This window comes from Xenopus laevis, chromosome 2L (assembly GCF_017654675.1).
Source record: "Xenopus laevis strain J_2021 chromosome 2L, Xenopus_laevis_v10.1, whole genome shotgun sequence".
NCBI lineage: Eukaryota > Metazoa > Chordata > Amphibia > Anura > Pipidae > Xenopus > Xenopus laevis.
The window spans coordinates 46,952,379-46,978,377 of NC_054373.1; the positions used below are offsets into that span (position 1 = coordinate 46,952,379).

At 40.2% G+C, this 25,999-nt stretch overlaps 1 protein-coding gene across 2 annotated transcripts in view; it reads right to left on the reverse strand.

The window, feature by feature from the left end:
* sh2b2.L (SH2B adaptor protein 2 L homeolog) overlaps positions 1 to 25,999 on the reverse strand; it is a 63,432-nt gene that overhangs the window by 14,124 nt on the left and 23,309 nt on the right. For both annotated transcript variants that reach the window (XM_018246293.2, XM_018246292.2), the window contains exons 2-6: positions 14,960 to 15,831; positions 4,948 to 5,049; positions 2,949 to 3,040; positions 1,886 to 1,980; positions 926 to 1,111 (exon numbers count right to left, since the gene is read on the reverse strand). In XM_018246293.2, coding sequence (XP_018101782.1) covers positions 926 to 1,111; positions 1,886 to 1,980; positions 2,949 to 3,040; positions 4,948 to 5,049; positions 14,960 to 15,805 — 1,321 coding nt within the window. In that variant the 5' untranslated portion in view covers positions 15,806 to 15,831. The remainder of the gene's footprint in view (positions 1 to 925; positions 1,112 to 1,885; positions 1,981 to 2,948; positions 3,041 to 4,947; positions 5,050 to 14,959; positions 15,832 to 25,999) is intronic.

The window sequence follows — 25,999 nt, forward strand, 5'->3', positions numbered from 1 at the left end:
TTTTTTCAAAACAAATCTGTTAATAGTGCTGCTCCAGCAGAATTCTGCACTGAAATCCATTTCTCAAAAGAGCAAACAGATTTTTTTATATTCAATTTTGAAATCTGACATGGGGCTAGACATATTGTCAATTTCCCAGGTGCCCCAAGTCATGTGACTTGTGCTCTGATAAACTTTAGTCACTCTTTACTGCTGTACTGCAAGTTGGAGTGATATCACCCCCTCCCTTTCCCCCCCCCAGCAGCCAAACAAAAGAACAATGGGAAGGTAACCAGATAACAACTCCTTAACACAAGATAACAGCTGCCTGGTAGATCTAGGAACAGCACTCAATAGTAAAAATCCATGTCTCACTGAGACACATTCAGTTACATTGAGAAGGAAAAACAGCAGCCTGCCAGAAAGCATTTCTCTCCTAAAGTGCAGGCACAAGTCACATGACCAGGGGCAGCTGGGAAATTGACAAAATGTCTAGCCCCATGTCAGATTTCAAAATTGAATATAAAAAAAAAATGTTTGCTCTTTTGAGAAATGGTGACAGGATCCCTTTAAAAAAACTTTGACTTCAATACTTCGCCAAATTAAACCTGCCGAAGTGCTATGTTAGCCTATGGGGACCTTCTAGAGCATTTTTCTAAGTTTTTTGAAGTTGAAGAAAAATCTTTCGATCGACGGATGAAATACTTCCTTTCGATCGACGGATGAAATACTTCGAATCGAAGGATTTCATCGTTCGATCGAACGATTTTACTTTGACCGCAAAACGGTCAAATTCGGTGAAAAAAATGTCAACTTCGATATTCGAAGTCTAAGTAAAGCCTTTTCGATGGTCGAATTTCAAAGTATTTATCACTTCGAAATTCGAACCTTGATAAATCTGCCCCCATTTGTTCTGCAGTGATTTTCATGTTTTTATTTAAGGTACCTGGTAAGTGACTAGAAGCAGAGGATTCCAATGTTTGTAGAAAATTTTCTAAAGGGACATGTACAAGATGTTCTGCAGAGGACTGGTCTCTGTTTCTGGCCTGGGGTGGTGCACAAGCTGGATGAGGTGGAACTGCAGAGGCGGCAGGAAAATCTGTAGCACATGTGTCCAGAGGTCGGTAAGATCCTAATGAGAGGATGGAAAAACAGTTTTAGCGAGTTCATTCTGCATGATGTCAGTACTGACTAGTCACTAAAGGAGTATTTCCTCTGGAAAATATAAGAACATGAATGTGTATGTTTGAAAATAGTTGGAAAAAATGGATGCCCTTTTAGCAAGTGAGAATATATAGAAATATTGAAATTATTACATTTAGAACACTGTCAACTGGTCAGGTGCCATTTTGGTGGTATATGTAGTATATGGTATAGAACTAGGACAGCAGATCCAGTGGGTGTTTAAGGGCTTGGTTGGGAGTACAAAAGGCTCAGTAGATTCCATAACAAAGAAGGTTGCAACATATGTCTCCAAAAAAAACTTTCCTCAACATTTAGGGGTTAAAGTGCTTCTGTGGTCGGAGTTAAATGTGCCACTGATCACAATGTGAAGCATATTTTCTAGAGAACATGGAGAAGTTAAATAGATTCAGGGCCGCTCGTTCCATGAGGCAAGGTGAGAACCTCTAACATCCAGTTAAAAGGGGCTGCAAAAAAGAGCCTCTTGCAACATTAAGATGAGAATTTCTGTTTTTTAAACTCAAAATTCGGTTCCGCTAGTGCAGAGAGCACTATAGCACTCATTGCACTAGTGATATGCCCCCCCTTTGACCCACTCCAATGCTGAAATTTTTAAGCAGCAAGTGGGAGGGGAGGGGCAGCAGCAGCCCCAGGACTACACTTGAATAGATTATGCCAATCATACACTACAGAGGGGACATATGAGATGAATACAAGTACTTACCCTCAGCCAGAAACTCGCAGCTACATGACGAGGCTTGGCCGGCTAAGCAGGTTCCCTGTTCGCAAGATGAAAGTTCTATGTCATCCCCACTATCTCTGTACATGAAGAGGAACAATGTAAATGTCAGCAAAACTCTCTTTATAACTATTCATTATATGATGTCAGAGTAAATAACAAAAATTAAGTACAAACAAAGCACAGTAGTAAATAAAGGGCAGATTCATTCACTTTGAAGTGTTTTTCAAAAAAATACATGCATGTCATAAAAATCACTGTTTTATTCTGTTAAAGCGACAGTACAACCCTTCAATATCTGTTTGATAATTTGGGCTTGTGCTGAACTTATTATATTTGCCTGTTGTTTTAATTATGACAAATCTATAGTTTTGTTATTTATTGAGCTAAACAGGGAAATTAAAGTTGCCAAATGTCCACTATATGCAGAGAAATACAAATTCACCAATTTGGACACCAATTTGTCCACAGGTTTGCACAATCAGATGCACACCTTGCCCCTTATAACTGGTCAGCCTTCTTGCCAACCATGTAGACCAAGGATCCCCAACCTTTTTTACCCTTGAGCCGCATTCAAATGTAAAAAAAAGTTAGAGAGCAACACAAGCATGCAAAAAGTTCCTGGGGCTGCCGATTATGGGCTATGTTTAAATATAGATAGCCTCCATGTGGACTGTTTGGCAGAACACCTGGTTTTTATGCAACCAAAACTTGACCCAAAACAAGAAATCTAAAAATAAACATCTGCTTTGAGGCCATTGGGAGCAACATCCAAGGGGTGTTGCGGACAAACTACTGGTTGGGGACCACTGCAGTGCACACAGCAGTAAGGAAAATAGTTTTTAGGAACTCTAATATACAGTATGCAGTACAGTAGTGGATGCAAAATGAGGTATCTAATTTTAAAGTTGGGGTTAGGGCATAAAATGCAAAATAAAATCCTTAAAAAATAAAAACTGACATGGCCATTTGTAGACTTGGGTATGGTCTAAACAGAGGTATGGGTTACGCTAAGATTAAAATGATAAAATTAGTTCCAAGTCTTTACCCGGGGTCAATACAGTCCTGTATATCAGCCACCCATGAGTGCTTCTGAAGGGAGTCAATCGTTTCCAAGATATACTCTGCGCTGTTTTCTACCTATAATAAAAAAAAATTATGCATTCTCACCGCATTTCATATTGCAAATGTTACAGAGGAACAGCAGGGTTCCCTTCAGCTCCAGTGGAAGTTAATGAAATGCTAGGTTTGCTTTGCACATGAAAAGAATATACATATAATCCAGAGCTCAAAGCAGAATCATGTTCTGAGACTGTATAGGCAGGGGGTATTGTATTTATAATCAAAGACATCTCCAATTTGAGAACTAATGAGCCAACACACTGCAATAAAAATCAAGACTTCCAAGAAACGTAGGTGTAATTATAGAAAAGAAATAAACAGTATGTCAATGGACATGAATCATTTGTTAGTGTTGCTGGTCCTGTACATCGAGTGTGTTTTCTGTTTAAAAGCCTGTGTGGTTTCTGTTTCCCTTAAATCCCCCTGAAGGTTTCTAAGGTCTCTTTCAGACTTGGTGAGGAAATGGCGTTGCTCCCACACAGTTGTAGGAATGCTTCTCCATTTACATCATGGTACATATGCCCAGGTGCAAATCAAAGTTCTGCTCTTGGTGCCAAGACTCAGCATGCTCATTCCCCAGAGTTCCAGTAGCCAAAAACTAGCACAAATAATCATATACATGATTTTTTATGAATATATTCAAGAACTCAAGGGAACAAAATTCTGGTAACACACAAACTGTAGCAGTTTTGGGAGTGAAGGTTTCTGGCAGAAACGTAAACAGTTACTAAAGGAGAAGGACTAGCATTTTACACTTGGGGGGTGCCAAAAGTTAGGCATCCCCAAGTGACTACTTTTACTTACCTGACACCCTGGGCCGGCGGAAGAAACCTGCACTGGCCCGGGGTTCTTCTAGCGACCAACATGGAGAAATCCTCTTCCTGCTTCTTCGGGTCTTCTCGCAGTTGCGCATGCGGAAAACCGGACTTTAACAAAAAAAACTGTGCACTACTGTGCGTGCGTCTGCCCTGGGAAATTTGAAAACTGATGAAGCAGGGTCTCTCCTTGGTGCTTGCTAGAAAAACCCTGGGCCGGTGCGGTTTTTGAGAATCGGAGCACTGGCCCGGGGTGTCAGGTAAGTATAAATAGTCACTTGGGGGTGCCTAACTTTTGGCACCCCAGTTGTAAAATGCTATTCCTTCTGCTTTAACACAATTTTAATAGTAAGTCTGCTTCCCAGGTACACTAGCCCTGTGCAATTTGGTACAGGTATGGGATCTGTTATCTGTAAACCCATTATACAGAAAGCTCCAAATTAAAGGACAGCTGTCTCCCAGAGACTCAATTTTATCCAAATAATTCAGATTTTTTTAACAAATTTCCTTTTTATCTGTAAAAACAACAGAGTACCTTGTATTTGATGCAAACTAAGATATAATTAATCCTCATTGAAGGAAAAACGAGCATATTGGGTTTATTTAATGTTTAAATCATTTTTGAGCAGACTAAAGAGATCAAAATTATGGAAAGATATGTTATTTGGAAAACCCCAGGTCCTGATCATTCTGATCCCAGATCTGTGTATGTGTGTATATATATATATATATATATCCCAGTCTTACCATAGCCCTTTCCTTTTGTTACTAGCTCTTCTTGTGCTAACCTCAAAAGTTTGACAAGACATTTTGGGCATGTATAAGTTGGCACTAGGGGGTCCATTATCAGCATTTCTATTCTGCACCTTCCTGATATATATTTTAAAGCGCAGTTTTCAGCAGAGCCGGTACACAGCCAGTATACATTGTGCCCCATACCCTCTAACATCATTAAGTGGATAAAGTTGTGTCAAGTTTTAGTTCTTATAGATTCTATTTCTATTCTCTGTTTTTTTGTCTAGTTTATATTAGTTATATATTCTGGTGGTTGTTAAAAAAAACATTACAGTATTAATTGCAAGCCCAGAAAAATGTGACAAGAAAACATACCTTTAGCACAAACGTATTGTCTCTATCTGGCATCTCTAGGGGCATGGTTGTCCGCACCTCCAAAATAGCAGAGAGTGGAATGCTTACTTTAGGTTTTGAAGACTGAAAAAGACATAAAAAAATATTTTCAGAAATGTAAATAAGATCCCAAAGGCAACCTATGTTACCAAAATGAAAATCAAGAAAGTACTGTAGCAAAAGATCATATAGACAACCGGATGCACTAAAGTACATACAGTATGCACAAATAATTTGTGCTCTTACATAGATCAGACTCAGCTTACATCTATTTGGTGCATTTCCCACAACGTGCAGTGCATTACATGGTCCAATAAGCCAAATGTATGTGAATATACAAATTAGCAGTGAGTGTTACATTTTCTTAAGTAGGGAATCCACTTCATGATCCAAAAATCAATAGTTATTGACCTCATTTTTCTAATGCACAAGCAAATATAACACAGTAGAGAGCATTTCATTCAATAAACTTAGACTGAAATAAACACAAATGTTGCCTTTATTGATGCCATTCATTATCCTTGCATCTAAACACACTCCTTGCACTTTTGTATTATGTTTGCCCTTCCTATTATGCTGTGACTTGCATATTGCCGACAGAGGGGAAAAGGAAATACTGAGGGAATATCTGAAAACCAGGCACCTAAACCCTCTGATACCCCAGGCAAATAGTACAGCCCCCCTTCAGCTTAGACATGCTGCCACGAGCCAGTATCCACAGCCACCCAAACTGGCCATGTCAGAACTTGAAAGCATTTTGAGATCTCCCAGGGCAAGGGGATTGGTGTCACTTACATATTCCATGCTCAATAATCAAAGCAGTAAAAATAGGTAACCCTTTTGTGGACTGTCATTTAAAGGAGAAGGAAAGGCGTGGTGATCTCGGGGGTGCCAAATGTTAGGCACCCCCAAGTGATTTATTGACTTACCTGAAACCCCGGCCGGTGCTCCTATCAGCAGAAAACTGCACCGGCCTGGAGTTATACCAGTGAGCATCACGGAGCGGTCGTCTTCCTTGTGCGGCTACACATGCGCAGTAGAACGATAATGCCAAAGTTTAACTAAAAAGGCGGCTATTTTGTTTAACTATGCATGCGTTTGCCCCATGACATTTGAAGAAAGAAGAAGTCGGAAGTGGATCGCTCTACATATCTACAATCTACAATAAACTACTTTTATGTTTATGACAAACCTGCCTTGAAGACTGGTCTCTGCGAGTGCCTGCCCCCTTTTCTCTATACGGTGGCTGTGGATACTGGCTTGTTTGGCAACATTTGGCACCCACAATTTGAAAAAGTGTGGGGCTTTGGAAATTTAACCCTTTAACAACCCTATCTCAAAAGGCTAACCAAAGTATCCTTGTGCAAACCTACATGCGTCTGCTTGATGATCATGATATAACTATACCCAACCCATGCTTTTCCTTTCCTTTTTCTCTGTTTCTGCCCCTTTTCTTCTATCCTCCCTGATTCTTTTCTTATCTGATGTCATAAAAAAGGGTATATGTATTTCAACATTTACTGACCTAAACATTGTGAGACTTCCCTTTGCTTTAAAAAAAGCAAAAATATCTTTAAAACAAAGTTAAATGTTTTAAAGTTCTTTCTAAATGTAAATGCAATTGAAAGCAGTATTAGTTCTTTTCTAGACTGCTGACTCTAATGCCTGAAAAATGTAGCAAAAGTCAGATCCGCCAGACTTAAATACACCATGGCTTGCATTCTTCTTCACATGTCTGTAATCAGTAGGCTGCAGGCCAGGATATTGGCCTTAGGTGCCCCTAGGCAGCGGTATCCTAGTGCCCAACACTCTTGCGAGCGTGCGCATCTACTGGAACACTGGCGATTACGCATACAGGAGTAGATTGCGGCAAGGCAGCATGCTGCCCCTAAAATCTTGATACCCTAGGCCCGGGCCTTTGTGGCCTCACCACAGATCCAGGCCTGGTTGGCTGATATTTAAAATAGTCAGAACAAGCAGTGCAAAGAATACCAATAAAGAGACAGATAATGATTTCAATAGCAGTTGCATTTATAAATACCACTGAAATTTTTTTTAAAAAAAAATCTATATAGGAAAGCTGTTTAGAATAACATTTTGTTTCATTGGGCATCATTTTGTTTTTGAGTTTTCAAATGCTTTAAACTTTGCCATCACTTTGCAATACACTGATACCCACCTATAAAAGCAGCCACAGAAAACGGGAGCAAATTATTATACTAACTAATGCAGTCGATGGCCAAGCAGAACAGTGTATTTTTCTGTGCATCCAGTTAAAACCTCTTTATTAAACAAGACAGTAAATGCCTGCAGAAATAGCACACGTTTTTCCCTCCAACGCCCCATTGCTCACTAGAAACTCATGAATGTAGTTATTTAGGCTTAATTAATAAAAAATAAATATATAAAACTGAAAAGGCTACCAAAATCTAGACTGGACTATACCCAACATTATCTGCTATCCTGTCTATTATTGCCTGAAGCCTGTAGAATGTGTCTGTTCTTAATGTTTATTTTATAGGTGACTATTATAACCTATAAAATATTATTATAGGTTATAGACTATTATGCAATGCTTACAATTATTCTAGGGGTGGTGATCCCATGATTTGACCCGTAGCTCTCAGCAGTGACTCTCAGACTTTGCTCCGCTTAAAAACATCGACAGGTCACAGTGAGAGCATTTGCTTAATGGAAAATCCATCACGTTTATGTTCAACGTGAGAACAATAAATTGGGATAAGACTAAAATTCAGTTATACCTGCTTTTATTCTATTTATATACATTAAGCATATAGCTTTTATTTCTTTAATGTGCATGTGGGCATAAAGACTAAGGGCAATGGCAAAGGGGTTGTTTTATCATCAAAAACATCCAAAATGGCGTACCGTTGCCAGCAATGTAAATCACAGCAGGTACATTTTTCAAAATATCCTCCAAGGCAGTGATTTCAATAATCTACCCACACTTATTTACACTGCCGTCAATGTCGTTGAATCATAAGCGACCCATCTTCAAATGTATTGCCATGGGCAACAAAATTACCTGTTTTTCATTTTCCTAAACAACAGAAGAGAAGATTCCTTATGATTCAGAAGATTCCTTATGATTCAGCACCAGTGATAGAGGGACAGAACCATTTCCCCTTATGTAAAACAAATAAAGGTGCAATGCTTGGGCAAAGATGGTCACGCCAAACTTTTATTATAATGGCAGAGTTTTTTTTATTACACTTTTTTTTTTTTAGATATTTCCTGCAATTATTATGCCCAGGTCATACGTGTACACATAATGCAGGTTTGGAAATCCTCACACCATTAATCTCTGTCTAGATTGATGGGAATTTCCATTTATACCTGGGAAAAAAGAAAAAAAAGAAATTGTGCAGTGCTGCATTGGATAGAGTGTATCTCTGCAGTATTCGTGATTCATGCACTTCCCTCTTCATTCAGCATTGAATTACCCTGCTTTATAAAGAAATAATGATTGATCAAATAATTGCACCTTTGTTATTCTATGATGCTGGGGTAGTCGGGATTTTGTTGTTCATTACATAACCCTGGAAGAATTACTTCTTATTTGGTGCACTTTTTTCTCATTGCTCTTAAAGGAGAAGGAAAGCTCCCAAAGCAGTTTATTGCCAATAGATTGACCCTTCTCTGCCTGGATAGAACCCTTTGCCTGGACTTTGACCATTCTTTTACCGAACCCTCTTGTTACTGCGAACCTCGGTCTGACGGACTGCCTCCTCCTTGATCCGCACTCCTAACTCTGCCTACTGGCCCTTACACTGGTAGCCCCTTTGTGGACTGACAGGCTCTCATTGGCAGTAAGGCTGGTTTTTATGGAACCAAAACTTGCCTCCAAGCCGGGAATTCAAAAATAAGCACCTGCTTTGAGGCCACTGGGAGCAACATCCAAGGGGTTGATGAGCAACATGTTGCTTATGAACCACTGGTTGGGGATCACTATAAAACAATGTCAACTGCCATGCCAATTTAGTTTACATCATATTGCAATTATGTAAAAGATTGTCTAAGGTTTTAATATGATTATGCACACATTACTGGCAGGATTTCTATAGGCAATAATTAAAACAGACAGGGTTGGGTTTTCTCCCTCCACTTAATCCCTAGCTAAGAGGATTCATAGCTTAGCGTGCTAGAAGGCGGCATGCACAGCACATAAATAAATCCGTGCATCTAGACTACAGTCCTGGTTCGGTGTCAGGTGGTCGCCTCCGAGCCAGCAGATGGCAAATTAGTTAAATGAAAACAAAACATGAAAGACACATGATCACAGGTCCCAGGGGTCTCGGATATACTACTCAGCACAATTGGATAAACATATTGGAAGCAGGGGATAGCTTACACTCATTATTAGCCTAAGCATGCTGCTGCTCCGTAGTTACACTTGGAAAGGGAACACAAACTGGCACCATTAGACTAACTGGATTTTATTCTCAACACCAAAGCAAAAAATACCATTATTTATGAATGCCGCCACCAATTTCCTCTGTCTGTCTGGTGTATACATCCTTCTATAGTAGTCTAAAGTACTATGGAATATGTTGGTTATTTAAATTACTACTACTACTACAGGTATGGGACCTGTTATCAGGGCCGGATTTACATAGTGGGCGCCCCTAGGCCGACTGCCGTTTGTCGCCCCTGTTCCCTCCCCTTTATTGTGCAAATTTTGATCATCAATGGGGATTGGCGCATGGGAAATGTAAAAAATTATTGTATCTCCAGCACATCCCCAGTGTTTTTCAACCAATGTGGGTGTGGTTGGGCATCATGCCGCCCCCCTAAAATCCTGCCGCCCTAGGCCCGGGCCTAGGTGGCCTTTCCACAAATCCAGGCCTGCCTGTTATCCAGAAAGCTCTGAATCACAGGAAGGTCATCTCCCAGACTTAAAGGGCATGTAAAGGCAAAAAAATAAAATCACATTTCTGCTTTCTTTAATGTAAAAGAAACCTATCTCAAATATACCTTAATTTAAAAATGTGTACCGTTTTATAAAAAACCTGACTGTGGATAGGAATTGTCAGATGGTCCCTAACTGCTCTGCAGGGAAACAATCATACTTATGAACAGCAGGGGGAGCCCCCCCCTTATTTCCCAGCCATGCAGAACTCAAGCAGCTTTGTTTATGACGATCCCTAAGCAGCCCAGACCACACTGAGCATGTGCACAGTCTTAATTTTGCAAAGATGTTTAACAAAGTTACAAGATGGTGACCCCCTGTAGCCAACTTTGAAAGTATAAATTATTTGTTTGATTAGGCTCGTGGTGCAGTAAGTTCATGTTTATATTTAGTATACAAAATACAGCATTTCTAGCCTTATTCTATTTTAGACTTTACATGCCCTTTAAGGCATGGAGACCTAAATTTACAGAAAGATCCCTTATCTGTAAAACCTCAGGTCCCATGCATTCTAGAAAAAGGTCCCAAACCTGTACTAATACTCTTGTTCGTTTAGCAATCCACTATAAATATTAAAAGTAAAACTCACTGATGTTTTAAGTGTGTCACTGATCAGTATATTTTTTATAATCTAACATTAGTGGCAGTCGGTGATAAAAAAAATATAACAGTAAAGCCCAGATGATCTTATCCGTACACCTATGGGACCTGTTATCCAGAATACTCGGGTCCTGGGGCTTTCCAGAGAAGGGATCTTTCTATTATTTAGACCATCATGTCTTAAATTTGCTAAAAAAATAATCTAAACATTAAATAAGAATATTATGATAGTTATTCCTCCATTACAGAGAAAAAGGAAATTGTTTTTAAAAATGTGAACAATTTGATTAAAATTTCTATGGGAGATGACCATCCCGTGATTCAGAACTTTCTGAATAACAGGTTTCTGGATAATGGATCCCATACCTGTATTATGACATAGGCCTGTTGTACCATTTATTATAACAGCAGTCCTATTCAGGGGTGCTTCGCCAATGAGGCAAGTTGAGGCCTCAGACGGCAGCGCCCCACTAGGTACCAGGGGCAGCAAAAATGCTGCTCCTGGTACTTTAAGAGCGAATTTCCAGGGGGAGGGGGGGCAGCAGCAACTGCTGCTGCCTCAGGCGGCGGAGGGGTCAGGATCGCCCCTGGTCCTATTCATCTTACAGGGGGAGCCCTCCCCAAAATGTATTTTGCTTACTGAAAGAAAATGTAATTGAAATGACTATTCCAACTGCTTAAAACAGGATCATAAAAAAATTAAAAATGTGTCCCCTTGCCACCCCAAACAAACACTTGGTAGACAACAACCCCCCTCCATGCAGACAATTAACCCGAGATCCCTTCTACCAGGAATCCCCCCTCACTGAACCTATCTGCCCCTAGGATATTTAAGCCTCTATTCCAATATAAATGTAAATTTTTTTTTAATTCGAGCTTTATTTGTCCTATAATTGACTGGCCAAAGGTCACAATGGTCCAACACAGAAATTTAGCCCAGGCCTTTCTGAGTACGAGTCTTGTTACTTAACATAAGTGTGAATGGTACAGTATAATTTGTGTTTATTAGAGTGCAAACAATTGCCTTCTGTACCACATGTCTCTGAGCGTCTTTTCTGCTCTGCACTCACAGTAAAATCACTGCAGGATTTCCAGGATCAGGCAAGCATGAAATCTTATGCGCAGATAGAAAAAAACCATCTTCTTCCTCCGTGGAACAGTCTGTTCAAATATGTCACTCTAGGGCCAGTCGTGGAAAATGTTAAATATATATATTTGTGAATGTTACTCCTTCAGACAAAGCAGCTTTATATCTTGCCTATAGTTTCCCTATACTATTTAGAGAAGGTATTCACCACAAACATTTATTCTGATGAATGGAAATGATTCATAAAACAGAGTTTGATTCAGAGAAGAGAACGTATCCTGTGTTTTGACTCCCTGCCAGACTTCTCTTCCAGTATTTCTCTGTACTGCTTCACTACACTACTTGTGTATCTGCTTTCCCCATACCTTATCGATGTGACAGGATCACACATTAGACATCTCTTATATATGAGTGGGATCTGCATAGGTGGTGGGTGATTTTTTGGTGAGGGGAGGCTAAAGCTGGCCATATATGGGCTAACTTAAAGGAAAACTATACCCCCCAAACAATGTAGGTCTCTATTAAAAGATACTGAGTAAAACAGCTCATGTGTAAAACCCTGCTTCATGTAAATGAACCATTATCATAATAATATACTTTTCTAGTAGTATGTGCCATTGGATAATCATAAATAGAAAATTGCCATTTTAAAAAATAAGGGCCGCCCCCTGAGATCATAAGATTCACTGTGCACACATACAAACCACATGTAAGGTCACATGAGCCAATTAACAGACAGAGTTGTGCCTTTTGCTTCCTCACTTCTTCCTGTTACAGTTAGTGTTGTAGTATTTCTGGTCAGGTGATCTCTGAGGCAGCACAGATAGAGTCACGAAATGGTGGTTCAAGGCAAGAGATGTAAAAGGGCAATATTTATATAAATATATATTCCAGTTTGGTAAGATTCTTTAATATGTCATTCAATTTGATATAAACTATCTGTTGCGTAAGTATTCATTTTGGGGGTATAGTTTTCCTTTAAAGGGGAACTATAGTGAAAATGAGAATTGAATAAAAGCTCCCTCATACTGAAATAAGAAACTTTCTAAATACAATCAATTAAATATTCTGCATTGTTTCTGAAATAATCAAGTTTATGTTCACTGTCTCTCTCTCAGTATCTGTTTCTCTTCATTCTGTCGTCTTTCAGCAGCTGGGTGTCAGATATTCATTGACAGTTAGATCATATATATATATATATATATATATATATATATATATATATATATAAATATATATATATATATATATATTATACCTTTCCTAACAGATGTATAAGAGCTCACTCAAATAACTGATTACAGTACAAATAGATTCCAACAAAATAACTGCCTTTTGCACAAATTCTGTATGTAGAGAGACATGATGTCTGGTGATTTTAATAGAGTGAGCTCTAATAAATCAAAAGGAGCTCCCCTATAAGATATATTGGATCTAACTGTCAATGAATATTTGACCCAACTGTTGAAAGAAGACAGAATGAAGAAAAACAGATGCTGAGACAGTGAACATGAACTTGATTAATTCAGAACCAATGCAGAATATTTAATTGATTGTATTTAGAAAGTTTATTATTTCAGTATGATGAAGCTTATATTAAATTAAAATTTTCACAATAGTTCCCCTTTAAAGCTGTCACATTTAGGGAATTCTATCATGGTATAAAAAGACCCCCATAATTACCTTCTGCAGCTCCCACTCACTTCAACGTGAACCATGCAGAAGAGTAGCTTAAAGCTTTTTACTCCTGCCCTTTTCTGTGGTTCCTGATGAAGTTTCATTATAGGTGTTCTCCTTGCATTAGGGTTAAAATGCCCCCATGAAAACACTGCTTTTGTCTATACATGAAACACCATGTATTTTATCTCCATTCACTTCTGCTTTCCTATTCACTGTAAGCCTCTCTGGACCCATTTGCTTCCTCTTCTTTTTACTGCCCCTTTTCATCTCTATTCCATACCCTGTTTCACCAATATCCCCTATGTCAGGGGTGCCCAAAAAGTAGATCAGGATTTACCAGTAGACCTTTAGCTGGTGATCAGTAGATCTCAAAACACTGTCAACAAACAGCTTGTCTATATCGCCCTCCTGTTTCATGCTTTTCATTTAGATAATTATTAGGTTAAGGTTTCATACGAAATAGTTGTTAAATATAGCAATTAAATAAATTCTCTCATAAATCAGTATTAATAGAATGCTAATAATGTTTTTATGGATGTAGATCATAATGGGACAACATCACTAAAAGTAGACCTCTCAACCTCTCATTAGTAAAGTATGGTCACTCCTGCCCTATATTCTACTATTTCTTACTTTCTGACCTACAAACATCCATGATGTAGTTCAAAGTTCAAATTCCAACCAATTAGATTCCCTACTGGGAAGACTATGTCCGATAGACTTTTTTTCCCAAAATTTTTAAAAATGATTTCCTTTTTTTCTACAATAAAAAAAAATAATAATAATAAAACAGTACCTTGTGCTTATCTGAACTAAGATATAATTCATCCTTATTGGAGGCAAAACCAGCCTATTGGGTTTATTCAATGGTTAAATAATTAGTAGACTTAAGGTATGAATATCCAAAGACAGGGTTGGACTGGACATTGGGGGCCCATTGGGTTAGAAACGGCAGTACGAATTGTGCCAAAAGCCTGCACACAGCGCGCATGAACCAAAATTTATTTTGGGGGGCCTGGCAGATCGGGGTCTGGGCCCATGAGTGCCAGGGCCCATCGGGGTTTTTCCCGGTGTCCTGATGGCCCAGTCTGACCCTGTCCAAAGATGTAAAGACCCCTTATCTGGAAAACCCCAGGTCCAAGCATTCTGGATAACGGTCCCATAGCTGAACAACTATGATAAGGACATCACTGTAAAGCACCGCATCCCACACTGTCACCTTTTTGGGTCATAAGTTAGTTAGACATTTGACAAAGGTAAAGAGTAACAGTTATTTTGATTGTTGCTACTCTACACCAGCCCATATTATAGGCCATCATCTGTGGTAATGCAGCACCACTGCAATGAGATATTTGCCTTATGGCAGGAAGTCAGTATGGCAGAGAGTCTATAGATGTCTATAGAGATGCACTCAGAACCAGAACAACTGTCTCACTAGACTCATACCAGGATCAGTAAACCTTTATTATGGATAAACTGGGCACAAATGAAACAATACTTTATTACTGCCTATTATGGGAAGGAAAGAGAACATTAAGATAATATAAAGATATTTTTATGGGAAAAGGACAATTGTGCAAAGAAAATAAAAAGCTGTATAATAAAACATGAAATAGTGTTAGCAGTGGAGGATGTTAGCACTCCAAATCTCTAAGGAACTCAACATGCAAGCATATAAAAATAAAAAAGGTTATTACCTTTGGAGGCACATAAAATTCAAGCAGGAATCTTTCTCCCTCCATTTTCACCGCTTTCCTTAAAAGTAAGCGGCATTTCTGCCACTGAGAGTTGGCAACACAATTAGAGTCATCGGCCACCATGTACCTGAGAGTTCCTTCTCTCTGAATGTCAACGACATCTATTTTTGATGCTTGCGTTTTTGAAAGTCGCAGTTTTTGGGTCCATTTTTCACGGGGCTCAACGTGTTCCTTGCTACCTGAAGTGCAATGCTCACGATCAGAGCGTCTTATTGTCCCATTGTCCAAACCTGGCTCAGGAGAGGACTTTCTGTGCCACATTTCCTTCACGCCATCCACTACACACAAGCTCATGTTCCGTAAAGAGAAGCCCTTTTTAAATTTTGTTTTTGAGCTGTCGTGAACCGATACATCTTCGGAACTGCGCGAGTGGCCATAAGATGAGACTTTATGTACACGGGCCTGAGTCCGACTTAGATATCGATTTGTGACAGTATTGTCCATGCTGTCTAGAGACTCTGTGGACGTTTCTTCTTTCCGGGGTACAAAATTTCTTGCTAAAGGCACCTGGCAGTTTTGTAGACCTACAAAAGGAACTATGTTGTACTTTGTGGGGGAATCTGACACGTATACCCTGCTGACCTCAAAACTGAAGAAGTCTAGAAAATTGGCAGCAAAATGATGAGAGAATGATGTTTCAGCCCCAGGAGCATTATAATGAGGATTCTCCCTCAGAAACCTGCAAAATTTCTGTGCAAAGTCCACGGCAGTCGCTTGTGCATGAAGCTCACAAAATTCCTTCCAGTCAGGGAGCTGAGAGGAAGAGTCTCTACTATCACCATTCATGGTTGCTCCATTTCACTCTTAGGAAACTATAAGAAAAGCAAAGGAACATGTTCAGCAAACACAACTTGTGTTCCAGAAATCAGAATAAGTACAAAGCCAATTTAACTCTTCAGTAACAACACAACAAACAATGGATGCCCCATATCTTTTATGCTTGTGACATTTTTCACACACTATATAAGCATTTCAATCTCCTTGAGAATAATCAAAGTGATAGAACGTGATAATAATATATGAATGAGCATTTTGGAGCAGCCGTATGTATTTTATTATGGGGAAGGATCACCTGTTTCTTTGTGAATAATATCTTTATAAATATAACTTATATTGAGAACTTTAATTCTTTAATACATACTTATGCTAGGCAATGGGATGTCAGCTCACAAGAAGGAATGCTGGACCTATCCACGACCTCATACAGCAGTTTCCCATTTTAACCAATCAATTTGGTGAGACAGTGCTCTCTGCTTAACAGGAATTCAGTGACCGCAGAAACCAACCTCGGTAAAATTATAATGTATATTGACAGGGGTGGCTTTGGGGCTGCTGCCGCCCCCTCTCCTGCCCCGTGCTAAAAAATCAGCGTCAGAGAGGTCAAAAAGGGGCTGGAATTCCTCAATAGCGCTTTTTGCACTAGCGGAGCCAGATTTCAGGGTTAAAACGTTAAAAGGTGGCTTTTTTTAAGGTGTTTATCTGAATCAAAAAGGTCATATACAGTATGTTTAGTGTTGCTCGATTTCATGTTTTTTTTAAACTACAAATCGAACTACAGAACACTACTAAAGCAGATTCAAAAGCAGCAAATCTATACATATACCTATTTACCTATGACATAGAAATAAAAATCACTGTGTTCATAAAACTACTGTTTTGCCTCTTTCCAGCTTTCAGAAGGGGGACACTGACCCCAGCAGCCGAAAAGCTATTGCTCTGTAAGACTGCAGTTTCATTGTTATTGCTACTTTGTGTTACGTATATTTCTATTTGGGACATTTCCTTTTCATCTTCAAGTCTTCATTCACACCACTGCCTGGTTGCTAGGGTAATCTGGACCCTAACAACCCGATATCTGATAAAATTCCCAATGGGATTGCTGCTGTAAAAAAATGTAAAAAAAAGACCAATTGCTAAATATCTCAGATTATCACTACATCATACAATAAAGTTGATCTAAAGGTGAACATCACCATTAAGGTCCAAGTTAGCAGAGAGTAACATTATCACTTATCAGCTAAGATCAGTGATATCACTGTTTATATATTGCAGTGAATACAGCTGTGATAAGCATTTGAGCTTTGTGCTCTATAGAGTTATTGTTCAAATTTTAAAATACTCGAGAAGAGTTTTCTGTACAAGGAATGTGCAACATTTTTGGATATAATTTAAAAAAAAATTATATATTGATAACAAGCTTTGACACTTTCAGAAGGCAATCAGCTTGTTTCCAATGACAAATGAGACATCCATGTGAAGCTATGTCTATATGTCTATATGGAATATATATAGTGTAGATCAGGGATCCCCAACCTTTAGAAGGTGTGCTCAACATTCAGAAGTAAAAGGAGTTGGGGAGCAAGACTAGCATGAAAAATGTTCTTGGGGTGCCAAATAAGGGCTGTGATTGGCCATTTAGTAGCCCCTATGTGGATTGTCAACCTACATTAAGGCTCAGTTTGGCAGTGCACCTGGTTTTTATGCAACCAAAACTTGCCTCTAAGCCTGGAATTCAAAAATAATCACCTGCTTTGAGGCCACTGGAAGCAACATCCAAGGGGTTGGAGAGCAAATTGTTGCTCATGAGCTACTGGTTGGGGATCACTGGTGTAGATGCACTAGTCTGCATTGAGCCTCTAGCAGTTAGGGTTGCCACCTGCCCGTATTTTACTGACCTGGCTGTTAAAAATTAAGCTTAATCCCAATGTTATTAATTGGGAAAATGCATTAAAATATAGGAAGTCCGGTATTTTTTCAAGAAAAGGTGCCAACCTTAGTATGAAAACAGTAACAATTAAGGTACTTATGAGCTGGGTACAATGTTGCCAATGCATCAGCCGCAAGCACCTCCAGGTAACCAGTTCAGCTGATAAACACACTCAGTGTGTTAAAACATAACCTTTATTTAACGTTAATTAAAACCACGCTGCCAACCATAGTAGCAGTATGTAAGGCTCATTGTCGAGCCGATGACACTGCACTGGACTTTGGAAGGAGGCAAGATGGTGCCACTGTAGAGTCCTACCTCTCTCTTCCTACAACATACACAACCCCCAGTTGTCCAACCTGCTAATGAAATGCAGAATAGCACAGAGTGGTGCTGGACGCTGGTTGACATCTTTGGTCATTCAATGTCTTTTTTCCTAGCTCTCTGGTGCCAAACATAGACAGCAACAGATCTACTCTCCATGTTTCTGCCCCCCAGAGATCTGGCAAACTAATTACCCTGAGATGTTGCTTGCCAACCCAACTGTACTACTACTACTGTACTACAGGGTGATTTTGGAGGCTGTTTTGGGAGGGAAAAGGTCTCCTTTTCAGACAGAGCGTCTCAGTTGCTAATTTGAAATGATGGCTCTCTATGGGTTATATTTATCAAAGAGTGAAGTTAGAGATCGTCAAAGTCCACTAGAGTGAAATTCCGCCACTCCATTAATTTCTATGGAATTTACAAAAAGAGTATTTATCAATAAGTGAAAGTTCACCCTTTGATAAATATGCCTTTCAAAATACCATAGAAATGAATGGAAAGTGGCAGAATTTCACTCTAGCGGACTGTGGCGATCTCTAACTTCACTCTTTGATAAATATACCCCATAGAGAACCATCATTTCAAATAAGCAACTGAGATGCTTTGACTTGTCCATTAAAGAAGAAGGAAAGTCTGTTTGCACTTAGGGGTGCCAAATGTTAGGCACCCCCAAGAGATTGTATTGACTTACCTGAAACCCCAAGCCGGTGCTCCTATCGGTAGAAAACTGCACTGACCCGGGGTTTTACTAGCAAGCACCACGGAGTGATCTTCTTCCGGCTTCTTCTTTCTTCAAATTTCCCAGGTCAAACATATGCGCAGTAGAATGAAATAGTTGACTTTTTAGTTAAAGTTTGGCTTTTCGTTCTACTGCGCAAATGCGCGAAGAAAGAGGAAGAAGATCTCTCCGTGGTGCTCACAGGTATAACCCCAGGCCAGTGCAGTTTTCTGCCCGAGACGGCCCGGAGTTTCAGCTAAGTCAATACAATCATTTGGGGGTGCCTAACATTTGGCACCCCCAAATGCAAACAGACTTTCCTTCTCCTTAAATGTATTCATATTAATTTTTAACCCACTGTGAAAAGAAATACAGCATTTCTTTCCTTCTATTGTGTACACATGGGCTTCTGTATCAGACTTCCTGCCTTCAGCTTAAACCTCCTTGCCCCATGCGTGAGCATGCTCAGTTTGCTCCTCTTCCCCCCCTCCCTTCTTTCTCTGTTGTAATCTTAGCCCAGAGTGAGCAGGGAGAGACTCAGGCAGGAAGTGATGTCACACCAAGCTAATACAGCAGCTGCTAACCTAAACAAACAGGGAGCTTCTAGAGCCTTTAACTCAGGTATGGTAAAACATTCTACAGAATAAATATAGTATTCTAGCTTGCACTTTTGCAGCTAATCTATTGGCAATAAAATGCCTCCATAGCTTTCCTTATCCTTTAAGAAACATAAGTTATTCTTAGTAACCATAATGTATCTAGCATCTGAACACCAACGTGTATTCCTGTTAACACTACCTGCCCTAACCATATATTGTACACTTGAACATTCCCTGGCTTTCACACAAGGTCTCTCCCTCTCGTCGAGCCAAATATATTTATTCAACTTGCCTGGATTTAATAATGTCTTGTTATTACTGACAAATTGTGTAAGACATCAGCTTGTCATTATTGAATTTTATATTTAAAAAAAATAATAATTAATCACATTTATATTTTTCAGCTTCACAGAACAGAAAGTGCCTGAGAGATAAATACAATTAAAAATTAAATGTGACTCAGAAATGACAGTCATTAAAATAAGAAGCACATTTTCTTTAAACCACAGCAAGTTCAATCATATTAACTGTTTCAAAGAAGGATGCTCAGCTGATAGAGGTTAAAGCACTGGTCACAAAAAGTGTTGGTCTGGAGTAGAGATGAGCTGGAAAAACAAAAAAACAGGTATTTTGGAGCTGATCTCTGATTTGTGTATATGTCAATGCAAATTGTTGGAGCTGTGGAAGTGAGCAGATCCGCTTCTTTCCACCTGCCTACAAAATGCAGGTGGAGAGAAGCCAGGGGCACTTCGCCAATGAGGCGACTTGAGGCTGTTGACTCAGGCGGCAGCACCCCACTAGGTGTCAGGGGCGGCAAAAATGCCGCTCCTGGTACTTTAAGAGCTGAATTTTCGGTTTTCAAACCGGAAATTCTACTCCTCTAGCATAGAGAGCGCAGTTAGGCTCTCTGCGCTAGCGCACTGGCCCTCTCTGCCGCCCTCGTGGACCCCCCTGGACCCCCTCAGGTGCAAAAAGGTAAGCGCACACAGGGCAGGGGGGGCGGCAGCAACTGCTGCTGCCTCGGGCGGTGGAGGGGCCAGGATTGACCCTGAGAGAAGCACAGACAACAATCTGTGTCATCAGGGCCTTAAAAGGGAAATAAATTATTGTATAGTAAGTATAGAATTTACTGGTCATCTATTTAAAACAAACATCTTATTGGTGGCCATAGGTAACTGCATAACTAAATATACAGTTTGAAGAACAGTTTGGCAGAGTGAGAGAAGATGTGAGATGCTTGATAAGTAATTGAAATACCACTGAAATAATGGCATTTTAAGGATATTTTCCTACTCAGCAGACAGGCCCGGAGAGGCCACCAAGGCCTAGTGCGGCAGGATTTTAGGGGGCGGCATGCAGCCCAACCACACCCACATTGGTTCAAAAACACTGGGGATGAGCAGGAGATATGATTTTCTTAAATCTCCCATGTGCCAATCCCCATTGCTCCGGTTCCAATGATGAAAATTTTGACGGGGGATACAGACAGGCCTAGGGGTGCCCGCTGTGTAAATCCGGCCCTGTCTGCAGGTATCTGTATTTTGATGACCACTCTCCTGTGACGTTGCTGAATGTTTGGGAAACTTGTTAATAGATAAAAGTGCCACAAAGGCCCAGACCTAGGGCGACAGAATTTCAGGGGCGGCATGCTGCCCAGCCGCATTTAAATATGAGCACATGTCTCCAGTGCCGGACAAATTCTCCGTCTGCCTGTGCACACGCTCGCACCTAAAGGAAGTGGACGGGGAGGGGAAAGGGAGGGTACTCGAAGGGGAGGGTACGCGGAGGGGAAGGAGAAGGGGGTAGGAGGAGATGGGGGGTGGAGGAGGAGACGGGGGAGCGGAGCTGGCCTTGGGGCATCTGAATAGTAAGCCCGGCCCTGGGTGTCTGCAATACTGACCCACCCACTCACTGCTGCAACCTATAGCTTCCCCCACACCCTCTATCCAGATTTTCCTCCATACAAGGCAGTTAGAAAAGTCAGCAGAGTCATTAGTGCCGGGTTATAATGCCCTACACCTCAGTTGTGCCCTAAGCAGTAGGCATCTGCTGCCTACCACTAGTTTCAGCCCTGCTTTTTCCTGTTGAAAACAAAACATATAACACATGCTGGAATGGGACTTAGTTTTGTGCACCTGATCTTGTTAAGAGAAAGAGGAGTATTGCTTTTAAAAACTCACATTTATGAGTGATACCGTGCTGTCACTAGAAAGGACCTTGTGCACAGCAGCAATTGACATTACCCATACTGTGCATTTATAGAAGTTTCTCTTTTGTCAGTAATGCTGAGTTTGGAGGCTGCCACCCAGCCGGTATTTCATGGGCCTGGCCAGTAAAACACCTGCCAAGTCATAAATTTACTAGCAATGTACTTGCCGGTTAATTTGTAATGCCCTTCCACTGTAACCCTGAACTGCCTATTTATGAGAATGAAGCCCCAAGATCTGCAAAATAAATACATTTGGCTACAGCGGCGATTTTGGGGCTGATGCCACCCCACCCCCTCTACTGCTCCACACACAAAAATTAGCGTTGGATTGGGTCTAAGGGGGGCAGCATCGCTAGTGCATTGAGCGTTCTTTACACTAGAGGAGCTGAATTTCCCGGAAGTTCGGCTCTTAAAGTTACAAGAGGCGGCTTTTTGCCACCCCTTGCAACTAGCCGCTCACTACAGCCTGAGGCAAGGTTCTCACCCTGTTTGGGTATCAAAAACAGAAGGTATCACTGGACTGGAAGGTATCTGACACTGCATGCTATCTCTTAATATAAACATTTTAGTATCACTTTAAAGCAATTACAGGCAGAAACTATAAGGGGTGGAGGGAGTCACAATGTCAGTAATATTTTACTAAAAACAAGTAATGTCAGCAGTACCATCGTACTTCTCTAATTTGATTTCCAAGACTTTAATTTCTCTTCCTTATAATTATTTTGCTAAATTATAATAATGATGGTGTGTAACTGCCAGGGGCGATCCTGGCCCCTCCGCCGCCTGAGGCAGAAGCAGTTGCTGCTGCCCCCCCTCCCCTGGAAATTCGCTCTTAAAGTACCAGGAGCAGCATTTTTGCCGCCCCTGGTACATAGTTGGGCACTGCCGCCTGAGGCGACAGCCTCAACTCGCCTCATTGGCAAAGCACCCCTGGTAACTGCACCTATTGATCCTGGGAAACCCTGGAACTACCACCATCCCAGTACTAACAGAAGCTAGCACACAGGGAGCCACTACTGCCATGATGAAAGGATATCCCAATCAAGGCAAGCAATGTAGAATATAGGCACCATCTCTCCCTACTACATGTACTATCCCACAGCCAGTCTCCCCTTCTCCCCTGTTGCTGCTTGCACGAATCAGAGCTTGCACATGGAAACCATTCAGCACAGGAGCCCCCGTGGCTTATTGGGTCAAGCAGAATACATAAAATTTCAGGGATGTGCCCCTTTGTCAGGTGTGCAGCATTACACAATTAGGGCTCTTACAGACGAGCGTTTGAAGCTGTGCTCCCCTGCGTTCAGTTTTTATGCGTTCAGCCGCAGGGGAGCGCAGGAGTAGACACAATCAGTTTTTTTCAACTCACACAGGCGCATGTAGGCACTGAACGCAGGAAAAAAGCAGCATGTTGCGTCTCAACCTGCGTTCGGCGCCTACATGCGCCTGTGTGAGTACAGCCACTGAGTGTGTCTACTCCTGCGCTCCCCTGCGGCTGAACGCATAAAAACGGAACGCAGGGGAGCACAGCTTCAACCGCTTTTCTGTAAGAGCCCTAAATCAAGCAGTCAATTAACCCCAAACAGATAATTTAACCTCCAAATCTTGTAGTTCATCAACCTCCATGAAACTCCTCATTTAAATATTTTCTATTCCCGTACTGTAGTACAAATACTAATTTATGTGTGGCATTCTGTGCTGGGATTAGATTTTCAAGAATTTGCCATCTCAGTTGTGATGTTTGATGCCCCTTTAGCCGTTATACTTTCAGTTTTACCTCATCCTTATCACTTGTTATATTATCCAAATCAGGTGTCTAATTCAACCGTACCTTTATAGTACGACACACAAAAGCCAACCCACAGGAGCATTTAATACAATATTCAACCACTGTGCTGTCACATGAATGAAAACCCTTTGTCTCTCACATATTACTTGTAAGCAAAAAAAAAATGGTTGTACACAAAACAATTTCTCTTATTAGGATCTATTTTGAAACCATCCCTGTACTTCAGTATAGCCCTCTTAACAGCAAATACATGCCTGGCACAGTACGGAGGTTTCCACATTATTTTTACCTGTGCTGCTCTGTAAGGTGATGATGCAGAACCTCATGCTTGCAATAGTACATCTCAAGAGACACATGCTGTTAGAGTATAGAATTGCCAGTTGCAATTGGTGTTTTCTTAAAGAAAAGCCACTTCTCAGCACCTTTGCATTTCTGCAGATTGTGGACTGATGAACACGATTTCCTAGCACATTTTTCATTTGAGGTGTTTTCAGATTGTTCTCCAGAAATAAAGACTTTTTTCAGTTTTTCCAAAATCAAAGTTTAAATTTGAATGTACTTTTAGTCTGGCAGCTCAGTAATTCAGGTGCAGATTCTGAACTGTTACAATTTGCTACAATTTGCATACATTTTCACACCACCTGCAATATTAGCAACTATTGTATCAATTCTTACAGCTGCCTTTAATGAAACTCAGGGATTCTGCACGGCAGGAACAAAGATAAGAAATGTATCAATTAAATGTATTAATTTTGAACAGTTTACAGGGTCTGCGATCGTACATCTTACGATTTTTCGGCCGACATCTGTCAGGAAATTGATCGGTCAGGTCAAAAAATCTTTGTCGGTCCCAGTGCAATCTATCTATGTTTGCAGGGCCAAGCAGGCAGCTCCCCTTTGTTTTCCTGGCAAATTGGTCTTTTTAGTTGATTGACAATTTGTACGATCGCACGATCGTTCCGAGAAAATCGTGGTCTCACAATAAGGATCTGATCTTTTAAAAATCTCAACATGGCCATCTTAAGGCATATAGGATGCATATTGTACAATGCTATTGTGGATTTATGAAAGGCATTTTCTTTCTATTGAAGTCAACTGGAGACAGCTTCAGAGTGGTTATCCACTAAGAGAGATTTCCAGAGGATGGGAATCCCTTCAGATTAACAGAAGGGAGGCTTCAAAGTATTGTGTTTTCTTGCAATAAATAATTCCAAAAACAAGTACCTGGTGCCTTTTTAGTGATGGAGGATATATCAGGTTACTTGTATTAGAGGGCAATTTACACGTGTACACCAAAATCAGCCTGCAATCAGAGCTGCCATTAGGGGGTACAAGAGACATCGCATTTCTGATGCTCTGCTCAACTCATACGCAGAGATAAAATGTCTCATTTACAAAGGATGTACAATGTGCATTTTCAACATGTTTTATGCCAACAAGGCAGCATTTCGCCCCAAAATTCTAGGCACAGGCCATTTATGTCCACCACTCCTTGCGTGCAATGCAATAACAAGATGCAAATTAGCTTCTTTTTGGTAAACCGCATACAAGTTATGGCATACACTTTTTTCATGGCATTTGTGTAAGAATGGTGTGCACAGTACTAATGTTGCCATTAAAATCTGTTTCCTTGGTGTAAGACAGTTGTAGCTATAAACACAATGTACTAAGGGAGTTTGAATTACCGACAAGTCTAGGGGGTATATTTACTAAAATCCAAATATTTCTCATATTTTATAAAAAAAAAACACAACCAAACTCCCATTTTCGATTTGACCTTATTTAATAATAAAATAACCCAAATTAATTGGATCATGGATACACTGGATAAAGTGTTGCGAAAACCCGAATTTTTCAGGCTTTTTTCCCCGAATCGCTTGTTTTTTTGAGTTTTAGCTTGAATACCCCAAAAATGTCGGATTTTCAGGCTAAACCCAGAGCAAACCACGATAACGTCAAATTGGGATTCTCCCATTGACTTATAAAGGACCTAGACAGGTCTGAGATGGCAGATTTTTGGATTCTGTTTTGTGCAGCATCGGGGTATAATAAATCTCAAAAAATGTGTTTTATTTCCATGAAAAATTTGAGAAATCCAAATATTTCTCATAGTTTATATAAAAAAAAACACAACCAAACTCCCATGTTCGATTTGAACGTATTTAACAATAAAATAACTCAAATTAATTGGATCATGGAAAAACTCAATAAAGTGATGCGAAAACCGAATCACTCAAATTTTTCAGGCTTTTTTCCCCGAATCGCTTTTTTTGAGTTTTTTTTGTTTGTTTTTTTCAACTTTCTGTTTATTGAAGTTAACACATTAGTTCAACAGAATGCAATTTTCTCTTCCTGTTTACACATTTAGCAATAAAATTTTACTGATATGCAATCTTCGCCTATTGTGTTTTTCACTTTTACAAACCCAATTATGTGTTAACAAATTTACAACAATTCCTTTTAAATGAGGAAAAGGGGAGGGGGAAAAAGGTGAGGGGAAGGGGTTGAGTGAGATCTCCTGGTGGCTTTTTTTGAGTTTTAACCCGAAAACCCCAAAAATTTTGGATTTTCCGGCTAAACCCAGAGCAAACCATGATAACTTCAAATTGTGATTCTCCCATTGATTTAAAAAGGACC